Here is a 17,236-nt window from a genome sequence, read left to right on the forward strand (position 1 = left end):
TTTTGAATAATTTAAAAATTTTATTTATATCAAATTTTTATTTAAGTAGGACATTAAATAATTTAGGGTTTGTATTTATTTAAGATTTTAAATAATTTATTTATTTCATATTTTTATTTAAATAAGATATTAAATAATTTATAGTTTGTATTTATTTAGGATTTTGAATAATTTAAGATTTTTATTTATTTAAAATTTTTATTCAAGTAAACATTAATTAATTTTGGATTTGTATTTATTTAAAACTTTGAATAATTTTGAAATTTTATTTATTTATATTTATTTATTAAATAATTTAATATTTATATTTATTTATTAAATAATTTAATATTTATATTTATTTATTAAATAATTTAATATTTATATTTATTTATTAAATAATTTAATATTTATACTTATTTAAGATTTTTTAATAATTTTAATTTTTATTTATTTTTACTTTTTATTTAAGTAGGACATTAAATAATTTAAGATTTGTATTTATTTAAGATTTTAAAAATTTTATTTATTTTAAATTTTTATTTGAGTATGACATAAAATAATTTAGAATTTGTCTTTGAATAGTTTAGAAATTTTATTTATTTATGATTTTGAATAGTTTAAAATTTTTAAGTGTCTCATATTTTCATTTAAGTATGACATTAAAGAATTTATAATTTGTATTTATTAAGTTTTTGAATAATTTATGAATTTTATTTATTTCATATATTTTATTTAAGTAAGACAATAAATATTTTAAGATTTTTTCTTTTTAAAATTTTGAATAATTTAAGAATTTTATTTATTTTATATTTTTATTAGTGAATTCTTCCTACGTCATTATAAAAAAAGTGAAAAGCATTTATGTCCCTATTGAAAATCCTAATTATTTCAGGGGAACCTACACTTATCTTAACCTTTATCTCTCAAAATTCGACGCACTTCCATACCTCCTTTCTTCTCCAGCGACATCACCTTCATTTATATAGCGAGCGTGAATTTGACAGAGCATTTAAGCGTAGTGAAGGATTGGGGTTGAAGAGAGAATTTGCATGAGATTGAGTAAGTTAAGTTTTAGTTTTTTGAATTCACAATTTTTGGACTTTTTGTAAAAAAAAATTGTGTTATGTTGAAGGCGAATTGTATGTTGAGGAACATACTGATTTGCACACTCCGATATACATTTTCTTTAAACTAACCAGATTGTATAATCTGACATGTATCAACGGATTAATCTGGTTTGTAAGATCTTCAGTACATTTTGGATTGGATAATTTGATTTGTGAAATTCTTAGAGGAGTGTTACAAAGGCTACAATATGGTATCAATAACAAAATAAAAAAAACCCGCTGCAAATCAACTTACCTCAGCCACCATGTTCAAACCGTTAGTAACCACGAACACCATTGACCATATAACGAACCACCACAACCAAGAAATCGCCTCCTTCAAAATGAAGAACAACATAACAATATATTCACCAAAACCACAAAACCCTAAACACATAGTGGCATCTTAGAAGTGGAATTAAAAAATGATATGGAGGTGCAATGTCGGAGTTGCAAGGAGAATCCACCTTTTTTTTAAAACATATTGACAAACAAAAAATGTAAGGATGGCAGAGAAGATCAAAGTTTGTAACTTTGATAAAAAACAGAGAACAAAAACAAACATAAATTTAAGAAAGCTTTTGCATGTTAAAAGAAAGCTTTTTTTATCAGAAAAAAAGAACCAAGGACCAAAAAATCATGAAAATAAAGCATGAGAAAACATATTGACAAACAAAAAAAATGAAAGGATGGTAGAGAAGATCAAAGTTTGCAACTTTGATAAAAAAACAGAGAACAAAAACAGTAATGAATACAACTTGAACAGTTGAGTTGCAGCGCCTGTTTGAATGCATGGAGGAACTGTTTTCCATCTTTGAACTAACAGTAATGATGAAAAAAAAACACATTGAATAAGTTGGATAAGATGAACAAAAAGCGAAAAATGAGAAATAAGATGAACAGATGAACAAATCAAAAGAACAAAATATCAGAAAGGCAAAAATAAAGAGCAATGAAATTAACACATGCTTACAACCCTAAAACACGAACTCAACCCTAGTGAAAAATACACGGTATATATAGTGAAAAATAATGATGTTTTGGGGAAAAAAAGCTTTCAAATACGGCATCTCTGAAGTTGCCGAATTGGTGAAAAGGAGTAAAGGATAGTAATTAGGTTTCAGAGATACAGAGAATGGGGAAAGCGACGCAAGAAATTCAAATTCAAATTCAAAACATTACCTGAAGGGTGCTCTGTCATTGTTTTGCACAACTGCTGGAATCGGCATTTGCTGAGCCATACACGCTTCTAGAAAAGCCATTGCTAGGCACACAGAAAACACATTCTCAGAAACCTTAATTTTTCCTCCACCTATAGATATTGAGCCTGTTCACTCATTTTGGGCCAGCAGAACCATGAGCTCGTTTTCTTCCCAAGCCTCAGAATCTGCCACGCGTAATGTTTTCTTCATCTGGTAAATTTCATTTTTTGTTTTTTTTTTCAAAAAATCGTGAGAGTGACACATGGAGAAAGTTACATGTTTGTGCTTCCTCAAATGTTATAAGTATAGATAAGTTAAGGCTTCTTTGTCCGTGTTTTCTCAACGAAAAAAAAAGTAAAACTTGTAAAAATTGAAATATAAAAATATGTCATCGTTTTTCAAAATTAAAAAAGAAACAGGAGTCTAAAAGAATATAAAAAATATATTATAAAAGTTGAGTTTGTAATAAAAAAAAGTTTATATTATTAAACCATCACATATAATCATTAATATAACCCGTAAGATAACTATGATGAATGATAGTTTGTAATTAGATAATAGTATAAATCTTATAATCATGTAATGGATTATAAAAGTGAAAAAAGAGTTAAAAATTTCGGTAGAGGATGTATTCCATGGTTTATTAACTTGGTACTTTTCAAATACATACTTAAATAAAGTAAAATCAAATTGACCTACTTTATCTCATTTTGTTCATTGGACGGAACTATCAAACTAAACAATCTTTAGATAGTAAACCACACATAAAAGGATTTAAACAAAGAAAAAAAAATTAAGAAAATGCAGTTTATAAAATGAGATAGTTATTTAAAATGTATTTTTTTTTTACAAAAAGTAGAATAATTTTGTAGGTTAATTAACGTAAAATTTTAAAAATTGGTAAGTAAAGTCACATTTCCAAATTTTAATTAATAATGAATTTGTATAAAGTGAATTAGTTGAAATCTAATTACCACACAACTTCTTCCTATTAAAATCGTGTTACTTTAATTCGATTTATCTATTTTGATAATTTTTTTTAAAAATTTTACTCTTAATCTACAAAATTATACTAATTTAGAAAAAAACTTTAAAATAGTTTTGGTTTGAAGTTTAACCATGAATGCTTTTACTAATCATGAAAGATGAAAGAAAAGAGAAAACTGAGGTGTGAGCATGTGGAAAATGAAAATGTTAGTATGGTGACAGGCTGGATCTGGTCAACCTTTGTTGCAAAAATACGGAAGAGTGTGGCATCTAAAATATATATATACTATAACTTGAGTCCAGCTGATTAAATTGACTTCAAAATTGGTGTTGGAGGAGCCACCTTAATGCTTTCTTGGCACCCTAGCCCCACCTCACAAAAAAAATGCCACAAAACTCTAAGCATTCCTAATAAACTAATCATGAACCAAGTTGTTACATGTGTGTGTCAATGTCGCATAAACCATTCAAAATTATAATTTTCCAACGCACTGTAGTTATGCTTCTTTGACCACCCTGACTCAATCATGTTTCTGCACCTAAACTAATTTTGGTCTTTTTCAACATTCCTGTCAACTTGCATCCCTTCTTATTTATCTGTCTCTGTGTGAGATCATACACTGTGATTCTTATCATTATTATTAGCTCAAGGCATACATATACAGATTACAATATTAGCTGCAGCAGCCAAACAAAAAACAAAAAACCACTCAACAACTGCTTCATACCAGAGGGAGAAACTGGGAACAAAGATGGGAAATGTTACTCGCAGCTCCTCTGAAGTCTATACAAGTGACAGTGAAAAGGGGTTTGCCATCAATCACTCTACTCCGTCAGAGCTAGATGCAGGGGCAAAGTTTGTTCTTGTATCCCGAGGTGAGGGTGCTTTTCCTTGTTCTTGATCAACAAAGATAAAAATAACAGCTTTTGATTTGACTTTTCGATGAAGATGAGAAAAAGGTGTTTGTTGATGAATTGTCCACCTTATGGTGTTGTGTGTAGGATCATGGTTGCACTGTGGGTATCATTTGACTACATCTATTGTGGCTCCGGTTCTTCTTACTCTTCCTTTCTCCTTCACTCTGTTGGGTTGGGTCGGAGGAGTGCTTTGGTTGACCCTTGCAGCCGTCATCACATTCTATTCATACAACCTTTTATCTGTGGTCTTAGAACATCATGCACAGCTTGGGCGTCGCCAGCTTCGGTTCAGGGACATGGCTAGAGATATTTTAGGTGATTCTTCACCCTCTTTCGCTTCATTTCATGAATTTAAACCTCCCATTTTTCACTGAAATTATCTTGTTCTTTTAAGCGGCATAAGATCAGCATGCTATATACTTTCATAGTTCCAAGGAAAATCACTTCTAATTTAGTTGGTATTGAGCTACTTGTCTGATTTTTCTTTTCCCCTTTGCAGAGACTAGTTAGTAGTTGCTGTTTTCTTTCTTTTTTGATTGGTTTTATTCTTTGACCTGGAGGATGCGAGTGGCTTAAATGGGTTTGTGGCATTCATAGCTAATGGTATAATTTAAATGTTGTGGCAGGACCTGGATGGGCAAAATACTATGTAGGCCCGCTTCAATTTGCCATATGCTTTGGCACAGTGATTGGTGGTCCTCTAGTGGGAGGAAAGAGCCTCAAAGTAATTAATCACTAGTGTCATTCAGCCATTTCAGTTTCTTAATTTCCCATTCTCTTGTTACTTGGTGTATTGAGAAGCTACATTTTCTTCTATTTTGCAGTTCATTTACCAGCTCTACCACCCAGAGGGATCAATGAAGCTTTATCAATTTATTATTATATGTGGAGTCATAACACTGCTTTTGGCTCAACTTCCATCCTTTCACTCTCTGAGGCACGTTAATTTGATTTCTCTGATTCTCAGTATTCTGTATGCCACATGTGTCACTGTGGGTTCTATATACATAGGTAAGGAAATGAAGGAAAACACAATGGTGTTGGCAGCCTAAGCAGAAATTTGTAATCAACTTGATGTCTTGCTTGTATTGTATCTACCACAGGTCACTCAAAAGACGCGCCACCTAGGCATTATTCTGTTAGAGGTTCTGATGCTGATCAACTCTTTGGTGTCTTCAATGGTATCTCGATCATTGCAACCACATATGCCAGTGGAATCATTCCTGAAATACAGGTCAGTTTAGCATCTTGGTATTCATTCTTCAGAGAAACAAATATTAGATATGCAATGAAAGAAAGTTTAGTATGGACACTTCACTTAAAACTTGTGCTTAGTTCTAACAAAATAAGCACCAATTAGACACCTCTGCATCATATCAAGTCACTAAGTAGAAATTTTCTGCACTTTGCAGGCAACTTTGGCGCCTCCTTTGAAGGGCAAAATGTTGAAAGGACTGTGTGTCTGTTATTCTGTTATAGCCACCACCTATTTTAGTGTGGCCATATCAGGGTATTGGGCATTTGGTAATGAATCTGGTGCTTCAGTTCTTTCTAATTTCATTGGTGAGACTAAGCTTTTGCTTCCCAAATGGTTTTTCTTCATGACTAATATTTTCATTCTTCTGCAAGTGATGGCACTGACTGCGGTAAGAAGAGCCTCTTGGTATATACATTTGTCAATTTTGCAATTCGCATGATGAATAACCATAGATTGGTTATGTTACAGGTTTATCTGCAACCAACAAATGAAATATTTGAAGCAACTTTTGGAGACCCTAAAATGGGACAATTCTCCATGCGCAACGTTGTGCCCAGGGTGGTACTTCGGTCACTATCAGTGGCAGCAGCCACGGTTTTAGCAGCAATGTTGCCATTCTTTCCAGATATAATGGCCTTGTTTGGTGCATTTGGATGCATTCCTCTTGATTTCATTTTGCCTATGGTTTTCTATAATATGACTTTCAAGCCCTCAAAATACTCCATTACATTTTGGGTGAACACATTGATTGCAGGAGCATCATCAATTTTAGTTGTAATTGGAGGAATAGCATCTATCAGACAAATTGTTCTTGATGCCAAAACATATGATTTGTTTGCAGATGTGTAGAAAATTTATAGCAATACATACAATACAAACACCAGTGCTAAGTTTCATTGCAAGTCTATTAGTTATCTCAAATCAAGCAATTCTTTCAACCGTGTTGGTTTTATTAGCATTATGGTTATGGGGAAAGCATGTATATAACTACTGGGGTTTAGTGTTTATCAAGACAGAACTGTGCAGTTTATTGTTTAACGTGTGACATGTTATTAGATTAGTGGTAGTAAACCCATAACATTGTGTGGGTGCCAAAGATGTAATTATTTTAGTTGAATTATTTAAGACATTATGTTGAGTGAAAAACAATCTAAAAAGGAATAAAGTAGTAAGAGGAATTGGCTCAATAACAGAGGACGTTGTTTTTCTTGGTCAAAAGATCAATAGATCATTCATTAAGAATGCCCAAAAGCACATACACAATCATACTGGATTCTAAGTGTTACAACACTGTACCATATACCAATAATGATAGACTAAGCACGAATACTCAAAGCTGACAACATAGTAACAATTTCAAACTTACGATCCAAGAAATAGAAAACATAGAATTCACATCTTCCAAAGAACATTGCATGTATGTGAAATGAAAGAGGTTCTCCTGGATTCCTTTCTAGACCCACAATAATGAATCAGATCAATATGTTGACCTAATATCACCAAACTGAATAGTTGATCCACAAAGCTAAACATCAAGAATATTCTACTACTGTACAAATCTCAATACATATCAGAAGCACTAGGCCAAACCTTTATGTAACTTTACAATGAAATTCACAAGATTCACCCCTTGAAGCATTTCTCACACCTACATATAAGAAGCAATTATGTAACTTATAGAAAACCGAGGGAGACTCCAACTTTTACACACTCATTCTTCTCCTCGTGTAAATATTGACTTGAGTATTGAAAATCCAGTAAATACATTGTTTGAATCTGTTCATGTAAATCAGGGAAGATTACACTTGGAAACTCTTATTTTATGTATTGATGTTAAATAAAGGTATTTAACAACCCATATGTTGGAATTCTACTTGTAGTTCAAATTAGTAATTACTATGAGAATCAATTCAATATCAAATAAGAGATGATATAAAATAAATTCAGTTATCTTTAATACTATCTCTAAACTATTTTCATCAAGAAGATTATTCTGTCTTATTGAAAAGATCCATATATTATGACATTATCTATCACACGAAGAGGTACTAGAACTCATTCTCAATATTGTTTATGTTTTGTTCATTATACTTTTATGCACTTACTTGAGTGCATCGGACTGTTATTTGCAAGTTGGCCTCTATTTGGTGTTATGATCACTTAGGAATGTTCATTGGGTTCACTAATGGAGAAAACAATTTTTATGACAATTAAAATATATATTTTTATGTCAGTTTTAGACCCATCATAGATATAGACGACATATCACTTTTTATGACTAGTTTGTCTCTAACCATCATAAAAAATAACATATTCTATAACTGTTAAAAATACATCCGTCATAGAAATTATTACTTTCTATGACACATTGTTTTAACCATCATAAAATGTGTTATTTTCTATGATAGATAATATTTTAACTGTCATAGAATGCGCTATTTTCTATGATGGTTAAAGGCAAATCAATTCTAAGATATAATATTTTTATGATAGTTTTAACAATAACCGTCATAGAAAGTGTATTGTTTTTAATTCTTTTATGATGTATTCATTTTCCTACTTGCATAACGTATCCTGCATAATAACCACATTTCGAAAAACTTTCAAATTCTCAATTTGAATAGGATAATTTTTATTTTTATTACCTAAAACATTATTTAAATAATATAGGTGTTTTCTTTCTTCAAATTCACTATTCATTCAACTTTAATAGTTATTATTCCCAAATTATGTTTGGAAGTTGTGACAAAAATTATTATGCTTAAATTAAATTTTCTAGTTTAAAGACTATACAATGCAATATTAACTTCAAAGTTAGATGAAGAAATTGGACATTCCCCTTTAAAGGACTTTGTAGAAATGACCAAGTCACTTAAGTGTAATAAAAATATAACAGATGACAAAATGCAGATTTCTTTATGCATCTGTCATCCTTTTGTAAGTTTTATGACTAAAAAACACACATGGTCCAATTTTCTTACATATAGAAGTTTTTTCCAACAAAATTTAATTGCCACGTGAAAGTGATTAACTCTCCTTTACTAAATCCAATCTAAATTGTTACATAACTCTAATATAGAAGTGTAAAATAACCTCTCCTAATAATTGTTTTATAGTTAAATATGACAACATTCAAAAGGTACCAAAAATCAATGCAAAAGGTTCAAATGGTCATATTTCAATGAAAATAAAAGAAATCTCATCATTAGGTCATTACTACTGATATATTAAAAATATTTGTGAAAATCTTATTTGATCTTAAAATCTTTTGGAGTAGAGAAAAATAAAAAAAGGAAAAGTGAAAAAGTGAAAATATTTGCTCCTTTCACTTACCATAAATTTGAACAAATCCATCCCCTCCAAACATACTTTCTGCGCCTCCCCCACCCTCATCTCCGCCATGTGTCGCCTTTTCACCACTGCCCTTCTCGACAACCTCACCAACGCCTACTTCGCCCTCCTCTCCCTCCAAACGCACCTTTCGCGCCTCCCCCATCCTCATATCCGCCACACGTCGCCTCCTCGCCACTCCCTTCTCGACGATCCCGCGAACGCCTACTTCGCCCTCCTCTCCCAACACTGCATCTCCATCCACTCCTTCCCCTACACCTACCGCTCCATCCTCCTCTCCCCTACCTTCGACTCCTCTGATCCCGAATTAAATTAAATTTATTACATACTAACATTTTGTAATAGAATAATATTTTTCAACAAAAGATACTTGTTGAGCGTAATGTGAAGGCCTTGGAAGATTTGACAAAAGAATTTTGACGAATTTCAGAGAGAACACACAAATACACGAATTTCATAGAGATGCAAAGGCCTTGAATGCCTCTTTAACGCTTTGAGAATCTATTTGAGACATCACAAACATAAATAACACATGAGAAATTAGGGTAAAACTGAAATTAGGAAAAAAGAAAGATTAGAGAACCTGAACTTAGGCAGAGGCAGAGAGAGCAGAAAAATGTGAGCAAAAAACATGAGCGAGAGTATTGGTGGAGACAATGTTGATGGAGGAAAGGAAAGGTGAGCTAGTAAGAAAAAAACAATCCTAAAATAATTAACTTTGACAGGTGTTATATTAACAAATATAAAATATATTTACTATGATGGTTCCTTTGATGAATGATATAATAAATTCTCTTATAATTACCACTGTGCCACCGCTTCACTTATTATGACAGGTAAAATAAACCATCATAATAAGTCGTCATTTAATGTATTTTGTGTATTAGTGGATAATCCAATTCGACCTAATCCAACCCAATTAGATTGTGTTGAGTTTCATTTTGGTTGGGTCAAACTCAACCAAACCCAAACTAACTCACTCTTATACGGGTTAGGTGATGGGTTTAGTACGACTGACCCAAGAGTTAACTTGATACCACTCTTATATTTGTGTTATGGATAAATTATGTTATATTTTTCTGTTCACATTTTGATTTAGTTTATACATACTTGTTATGACTTGAAATCTTGAATTAATTTTTGTAAGGATTGTGTTAATATTCATTTCGGTTATGCTTGAAAATTACAACTTTTAACAAGAAAAAGAGAAAGTTTTTCAATATTTGGACTCAATTGACCTAACACAATCCATTCCACCCAACCTGATATTTTTTTAGTAGGTTGAGTAATGAGTTTGCCCAAATTCTATCCAACCCAACCCACAAACATCCATATGATCACTCCTCATCATTATCCACATAAAAAGATCAAAGATTCCACCTCATTAATGAACTTGACCGAAAAACATTAAACTTTCAGTAAGAATATTTTATGTTCATCGTGAGGTATTGGTAAAACTTTTCATGAACACACAAATCAATTAACATCTGCTCTCTTCTATATCATTATCAAGCAACAATTTTTCACACCCTTGTGGTTGTAACTACACCTCGTAAGTAAATCTCTTATGCATTTTTTCTCCATTAACACCCTCTTACACTCATATGGACACAACCACAAACTTGAAGGAGAATATATAATGCAATTTTCTCTACTAATGCACCTTTCACACCCATATGTGCTCAACAAAACCTATGTAGGCAAACTTTCTCTACTAGTGTGTCTCTCATTAGGTACAATTACAACTTTGTGGGCCAACCTCTCATGAAACTTTTTATTCTTGCATGCCTCTTACATTCATGTGGGTGCAACAACGCTTCTTATGCAATTTTCTATACTAGAGCACCTCCCACACCCCTGTGGACACACATTTCTAATAAATTTCCTATACTAGCATGTCTCTCACATCCTTTTGGGAATAACCACAATCCCGTGGACGAATGTCTGATACAATTTTCTATACTAGTACATCTTTCACTCCCATGTGGTCTTAGCAACACTCATATGGGTAAACCTCTCACACATTTTCTCAACTAATGCACCTTATACACCTTTGTGAGTTAACTTCATGCAATTTTATCTACTAGTGTGTCTTTCATACCTATGCGAGCAAACTTTAATGCAAGCTTATCTTCTAATGTACCTCTCACATTCTTATGGTTTTAGTCATACTCCTATAAGTGAACATATCATATTTTCTTTGTAAGTGTGCCTCTCAATGTATGGGCGTAGTCACACCTACGTTGTTATTTCAAAATGAAGGTGAGGTGCATAAATTTGATAAAAAAAATTGACTAGACAAGTCATGAATCTCCTTCTTAGTAAGGATGACAACAGGACGATGCGAGTTTAGGTTTAAGAACCAAAGAAAAATAAAAGATAAGTATTTTAGGTTACTTAATAAAATAAGGGTTTTCATAATTAAATACTCGAAATTGTTAGTTAGACATCCTCATGTGATAAAAAATAAATAAAAACATTTAAAAGAAGTAAAAATGATCAAATGCGTGTCCTAAAAATGTTAATTCAATAAATTTGAGGTTTATGTTTTCTGAAATGCAATACATAATTTTGAAGAAAATCACAAAAAGGGAAAAAATGTGTACTTAAGGTTGTGATAAAAGAGAAAATGCCTTAAGATTTAAGATTATGAGTGAACTTGATGGATATTGAATAAATAGAATAATTCAAAGAGAGAATGAAAAATTGTGTAGTAAAATAAAGATTATTCAAATAAAAAAACAAAGGATCAAAAAGAATAATGAAAACAAGTCTTTTAGGTTACATAATAAACTAAGGATGTATTGATAATTTAAATAAGGACGAACATGAGAATGGGGAGAGAGCATCCGTCCCCATAACCAATTTTAAAAATCGGGTATTATTCATACTTACGTTCTTGTCCGCTCAATGCAGAGATTCTTGATCAAATTCGGAATGAGTTAAGATAATATTTGCAGAGACAAGTTTATTTTTCTTCCCTACTCTTTAGTAAACTTTACGTAGACAAGATATCCATATTGCTTAATATGCTAGTGTTTATCTATATTTGTAAAATAAAATATTCATAGATAGTGAAAAAAAAATTATATTCATACATGATAAAGTGCGACTAATTAATTTTTTTTAAACTAACATTGAGATGAGTTAAGTCAATACTCATGAAGATGAGTTTATTTCTCATTCTTACTAAACTTTACATAAACAAAATGTCCATATTACTTCATATACTTATGTTTATTTATATTAGTAAAATAGAAAAACTATATTCATAAATAATAAAGTGTGACTAATTAGTTTTACACTCACAACATAGTTTAACTAAATAATTTTAGTATAGTACACATTTTATTTTTTCTCATGATTGTATTTTTTTTAAAAGAAAAATACATATTTGGTACACCACTTTTTAGGGGTTGACTTGTTTTTAACAAATTGTCAACTTACCTATCATTGGATGTTTGATCCTTGAGCTCATTAGTTTAGTCCCATACCTTTAACATCTCTATCTCATATCTACACATTAAAATTGTTTAGCTCAATTTCTAGCACAAAACATTTCTAACCTTCCTCCACACATTGAGCATGTTTAATTCAACTTTAACCTCATAACATTCATGACTTGACTATACACATTAAACATGTTTAACCTAACTTCAAGCCCAAAACATCTCTAGCTTGGCTATACTCACTAAGCATGTTTAGTTTTTCCTAGAACATCCCTAACTCATCTTCACATCTTGAACATCTCTAGTCCGACTTCACACTTAGAATATCTTTATCTCGTTGTGACACCTTGATCATTTCTAACTTAATTTTATGTCTTGAACATCTCTTGATTGATTCCACACCTTGAATATCTTTAGTTCAACTTTACAACTTGAGGACTTTTAGTTTTGATTCATGCCTAAGCATTTTTCGTTTGACTTTAGATCTTCAACATTATTAACTTCAACATTATTAACTTCAACATTATTAACTTGTCCTCCATGCCTTAAACAATTATTTATTAATAAACTACTGTACTTCATAAAAAAATATTGTATTTTATTTAGTATAATCATCGAGTTTCCTAATAAAGGAATTCAATAATAAAATTCTATAATAACATTAACTACATAAAAAATGTCAACAATTAGTTATGAAAGGCAACGTGTCATAGCATTGAACTACACTAAAAACTATAAGCGATCAATTATGCAAGACATTGCCTCGTAACATTGAGCAACACTGAAAAAACATGAGCAATAAGATATACAAGATATCACGTCATAAAATCGAACTATATATTAAAATAGTAAACAATCAACTAAGTAAAAGTTGTATGGTAGCATTAAGCTATATTAAAACACATTAGCAATCAATTATGCAAGACATTATTTTATTGAAAAAAATGGAAAACTATACTGAATAATAATTTTTGAAACTAAGATATTTTATTGGATTAGTAAATTTTAATATTCAATCCAAGCCGAATTTATAAGATGATAATTTTATTAATATAATATGTTATATTTATATGTTTTGTTTCTAATATATTTATAACATTATCACATAATTATACTTATTTATAAAAAATATAATTAATTAAAATGAGATTTGGGAATTTCAGAACTTGCAATGATTGAATGGAAAATATTTGATGAATAAGTTAATAAATATAATATAATATAAAAAGACCTATTTAATCATTTGAGATAAAAAATCAAATTAGTAAAAATAAAAGTAAAATAAATAAAAATATTATAAATTATAAGTTAATACACTACCATACAATCATTAAATAAAAATTAATTTTTTTTCAAAAAAATTACTATATTAACTAAATTTTATATTATTTTAAACACAAAAATATTATTGATATATAAAATAATTTCTATTATTAATAAAATTTATAAATTAATTTTTAAATCGATATTTAATTAATTATTAAAATTTTAATTAATAATTAATATAAAATCAAGTTGATAGATATAATCTTGATAATTAATTATATACTAATTTAAAATTTAATTTATAAGTTCTTATTAGTAATTGAAATTCTGATACTAATAATTTTTGTCTCTAAAATAATATCTATTTTAATCAATATAGTAACCACTTATTTTATTTTTTTAAATTAATTTATATTTAATAATTTTTTTAGAATTATAAAAGTAATTCATAAAATTAATTAAAGTACGCTCTAAATATACTAACATTAACTTGGATAAATTGATTAATTACTATAAATATACAACTTAATTAACACAATGTTACTATAAAAAGTATACATTTGTATTTAATAGAGTATACATATTTAAATATATTTTTAGTTTTTCTGGAGTGAGTGAGTTTTGATTTTCATCTCGTTAATTTTCTATTTGGGTTGGTTCTTCCAAAACTGGAAACAAATACTTTTTATTCTTAATATTATGTGTTATTAGCTATTATTCTTGTCTTGAAATAAATATGTGTTTATTTTTTAATTATGAAATTAAGCCGGGTTTAATTGTAATGAAGTTGATATCTCAGTGGAAATGAACATTGAAAATTAGTTTAAATTATTCAATTAAAATCCAAAAAATCCAAATGACATTTCAAGTGATACGTAATGATATTATGATATAATAGTGTCACCGTATTACACTGAAAAAGAAAACTCTTAACACCATAAAAACAATTTTTTTTTATCCTAAAATTAATATTAGAAATTATAAATATTAATTTGAAATTGTGGAGTAATAAAAATGAAGGATATTTTTTTGGATAAAAAAAATCATAATTTACACAATTTTAGACTAGAACCAAAATTCAGTATATTTTAAAAATTAAAAATATAGTTTTTAATATAATTATGATTTAGTTTAACTTGAATAAAATTAGTTGGCTAGATAGGAAGGGCATAACAGTGTGATGAAGTGACGGTTGCAACGGATGACGTTGTAACAAACCTAAACCCACACTCTTCTTACACTTTCTCAACCATTCAAACCTCATGCTCTCTCTATATATAGGCGTTAGGGTTTTCTCTTTTCTTTTCATTGCTTTCTTCGTCCTTTCAACATTGCTTTCTCCGTCCTTTCAACAATGAACACAGACACGGAAGAACAGCCACCCAAACACTCCCCACCAAATCTCTTCTCTTTGTTCCCTAAAATCCATTTTCAGTTTCCTTTTCTCCCTTTACAACCTCAACCTTCACCTCCACCTCCACCTCCGCAATCCAACCCTCGGGATGAGGCTCCCAACCTGAAAAGCAACGTTGTACGTTTTCCCAAAACCCAAGCTGCGCTGGTTTCTTCCACGCCTCTGCAGGCTGAAATCGATGCTTCCAACTCTCCCGCCGCCAGAACTACCAATCCTCTTTTACTCTGGCAGGTATTCATTGTTTGTCTTTCTAAGTCTTAGATTCCACTCACATATGTCATATTAGGATTTGATATTTCTCTTAGAGCCTGCGACAATTATTGTTTGAATTCACGAGATTCCTTTTTCTGAAATTTAGTTAATAGTCAAATTAACGGTGGAAATTGCTTCGGTGGTCCCTCAATCTTTGAATTGTACTTTGCCTCAAGATTAATTTACATCCGTGAAATTTTGCAAGATTTTATACTTCCACGTGCTTAATTAGGATTTGGATGACTGAAATATTCTTCTGGCATTGGATTCTATTTTGTCTTTTATTTCTGTACCTGTGTTTCAACATCTTATATAAGTAGCCATGAATAATTGAAATGTTCTTTTACGCTCAGCTGTCATAAGGTCATTATAAGCGCAAATCTTGGAATTAGGAAATGTCATGGTTGTATAGTCAAAATATGGTTCAGTGGATTTTGTAAACTAATGTCTGTTTTTTTTGGCATGATACATATTCTTGGCTAAATACTTCTAGACACTTTTATAAAAAAATATTATAATTATTGCAAGGGTCGTGTCATTTTTTTGTGAGCTTTGTTTCTATAGGATTTAGCTAGTTATTTTAAGTATTAAGGGGCTTGTTTTTTAGAATTCTATTGCGAGGGCTTTTAATGTCTGAAAACAATAAATCCTGGCAATATTATTAAAAAGGTTGTATTAGTTCTGTTCTGATATTTATCATTGTCAATGTATATGCATGGTTTGGTATCTGGAATTACGTGCTTACTGTACCAATCCACCAGCATCTCTAAACCTGGAAATCTTGGCCTATACGTTTCCACCCATTTGGGTTTATATTCCTGCGTAGTTAAGGAATAATCGCACAAGCTTCTGTTAAGAAGTCGACGTTCTGTTCTGATATCCAATCAAATAGTCCAGTTGTACTTGATATTATTGTAATCAAATTCACCTTGGATGGGATCATAATATCGCAACTGATCTATGCAATTTGAATATCCTTTGATTCTAGGATCTTCACAGCTGTCGTCTCGTCACTGTGTATATATTGTAACAGCTGAGATAGATTCACTTAGATTTTTCCCTAAATTTCCTTGCACACTGTCGAGAAGACTGAAAGGCAGCCAAAAAGTGTTGGAATAAGAGCTCATCGGTTTCTAAGTTCAGAAAGATGTAGCATATATCCAATGGGAAAAGGGTTATTGGGTTAGACTTATTAGACTGAGACCTTTCCGTTTGATTTTCAGTTTAATTTAGCTGACAGTGGTCGTGTCATGGTGAAGTTTGAAGGAAGTCCCTGCAAATGGTTACACGACAGTTTTCCCTCCTCCCTCTCTAGCCAGAATTGCTCTAGTGGGCATTCTCTATCTGTCTTGCCTGTTTAGTTAGCTCTGATTTTTTCTCATTTTCATATATTATTCTTTCTTATACTTCTCATTCCTTAGGTATGACTGGAATATACATTTTAATCTTGATATGACTTCTGGTCTGAGAGTAACGTATTTAATCCAGTGGATTTTTTGTAAATACCACATCAGCTGATTCTAATTTATTTTTGTTGAGAACTACATTCGACTTTTGCTTTATGTATGTATTTCACTATTCTGTATATGCATAAGCTTCCAAGTTGCTAGCTTTCTGTTCATTGATTTGACCAATTAGGATATTCCGTGATGAGCTGACCAGAGACAATATATCCGTGGAAGAGTTTGTGTAATGCTGTTGTCCTTGTTCACTGTGATGTTAAGTCCATTTGCATTTTCTCACAAGTTTACTTTATTTGATTCTAGATTTACGCGTTAGGAACGATCGCGATTTCAACATGGGTTTGGGCCAGGTGGAATGAGAGGAAGGGTCGAGGAGGGTCTCCCGGTGATGAGAGAAGGCCTTCTGATAATGATAATCACTGAGCTTCAGGCGATGAACAGAAATTCTCATTAGATTATACAGTGCTATGTTAATACTCATCTCAGTATGAATCAACGTTTGTTTCATTACCAAAAGTTGTTGAATTGGTACATATTTTCTTTGACATCTAATAATAGCATCGATTCTTTCTCGTTTTTCTTCTCAAA

General features: G+C 30.8%; 2 protein-coding genes across 2 annotated transcripts; both read left to right on the forward strand.

Annotated features, from left to right (window-relative positions):
* The first annotated feature begins 3,618 nt into the window (after positions 1 to 3,618).
* On the forward strand, positions 3,619 to 6,391 carry LOC137828402 (GABA transporter 1). The gene is made up of 7 exons (XM_068634962.1): positions 3,619 to 4,153; positions 4,280 to 4,510; positions 4,822 to 4,919; positions 5,020 to 5,206; positions 5,299 to 5,429; positions 5,608 to 5,841; positions 5,922 to 6,391. Exons 1-7 carry the CDS (start codon positions 4,030 to 4,032, stop codon positions 6,300 to 6,302), a joined length of 1,386 nt encoding a protein of 461 aa, XP_068491063.1. The 5' UTR covers positions 3,619 to 4,029; the 3' UTR covers positions 6,303 to 6,391.
* Positions 6,392 to 14,788: 8,397 nt separating this feature from the next.
* LOC137828196 (uncharacterized) lies at positions 14,789 to 17,236 on the forward strand. Its single transcript, XM_090304483.1, has 2 exons — positions 14,789 to 15,164; positions 16,952 to 17,236. Exons 1-2 carry the CDS (start codon positions 14,874 to 14,876, stop codon positions 17,069 to 17,071), a joined length of 411 nt encoding a protein of 136 aa, XP_090160609.1. The 5' UTR covers positions 14,789 to 14,873; the 3' UTR covers positions 17,072 to 17,236.

This window comes from Phaseolus vulgaris, chromosome 7 (genome assembly GCF_051622355.1).
Source record: "Phaseolus vulgaris cultivar YP4 chromosome 7, ASM5162235v1, whole genome shotgun sequence".
NCBI lineage: Eukaryota > Viridiplantae > Streptophyta > Magnoliopsida > Fabales > Fabaceae > Phaseolus > Phaseolus vulgaris.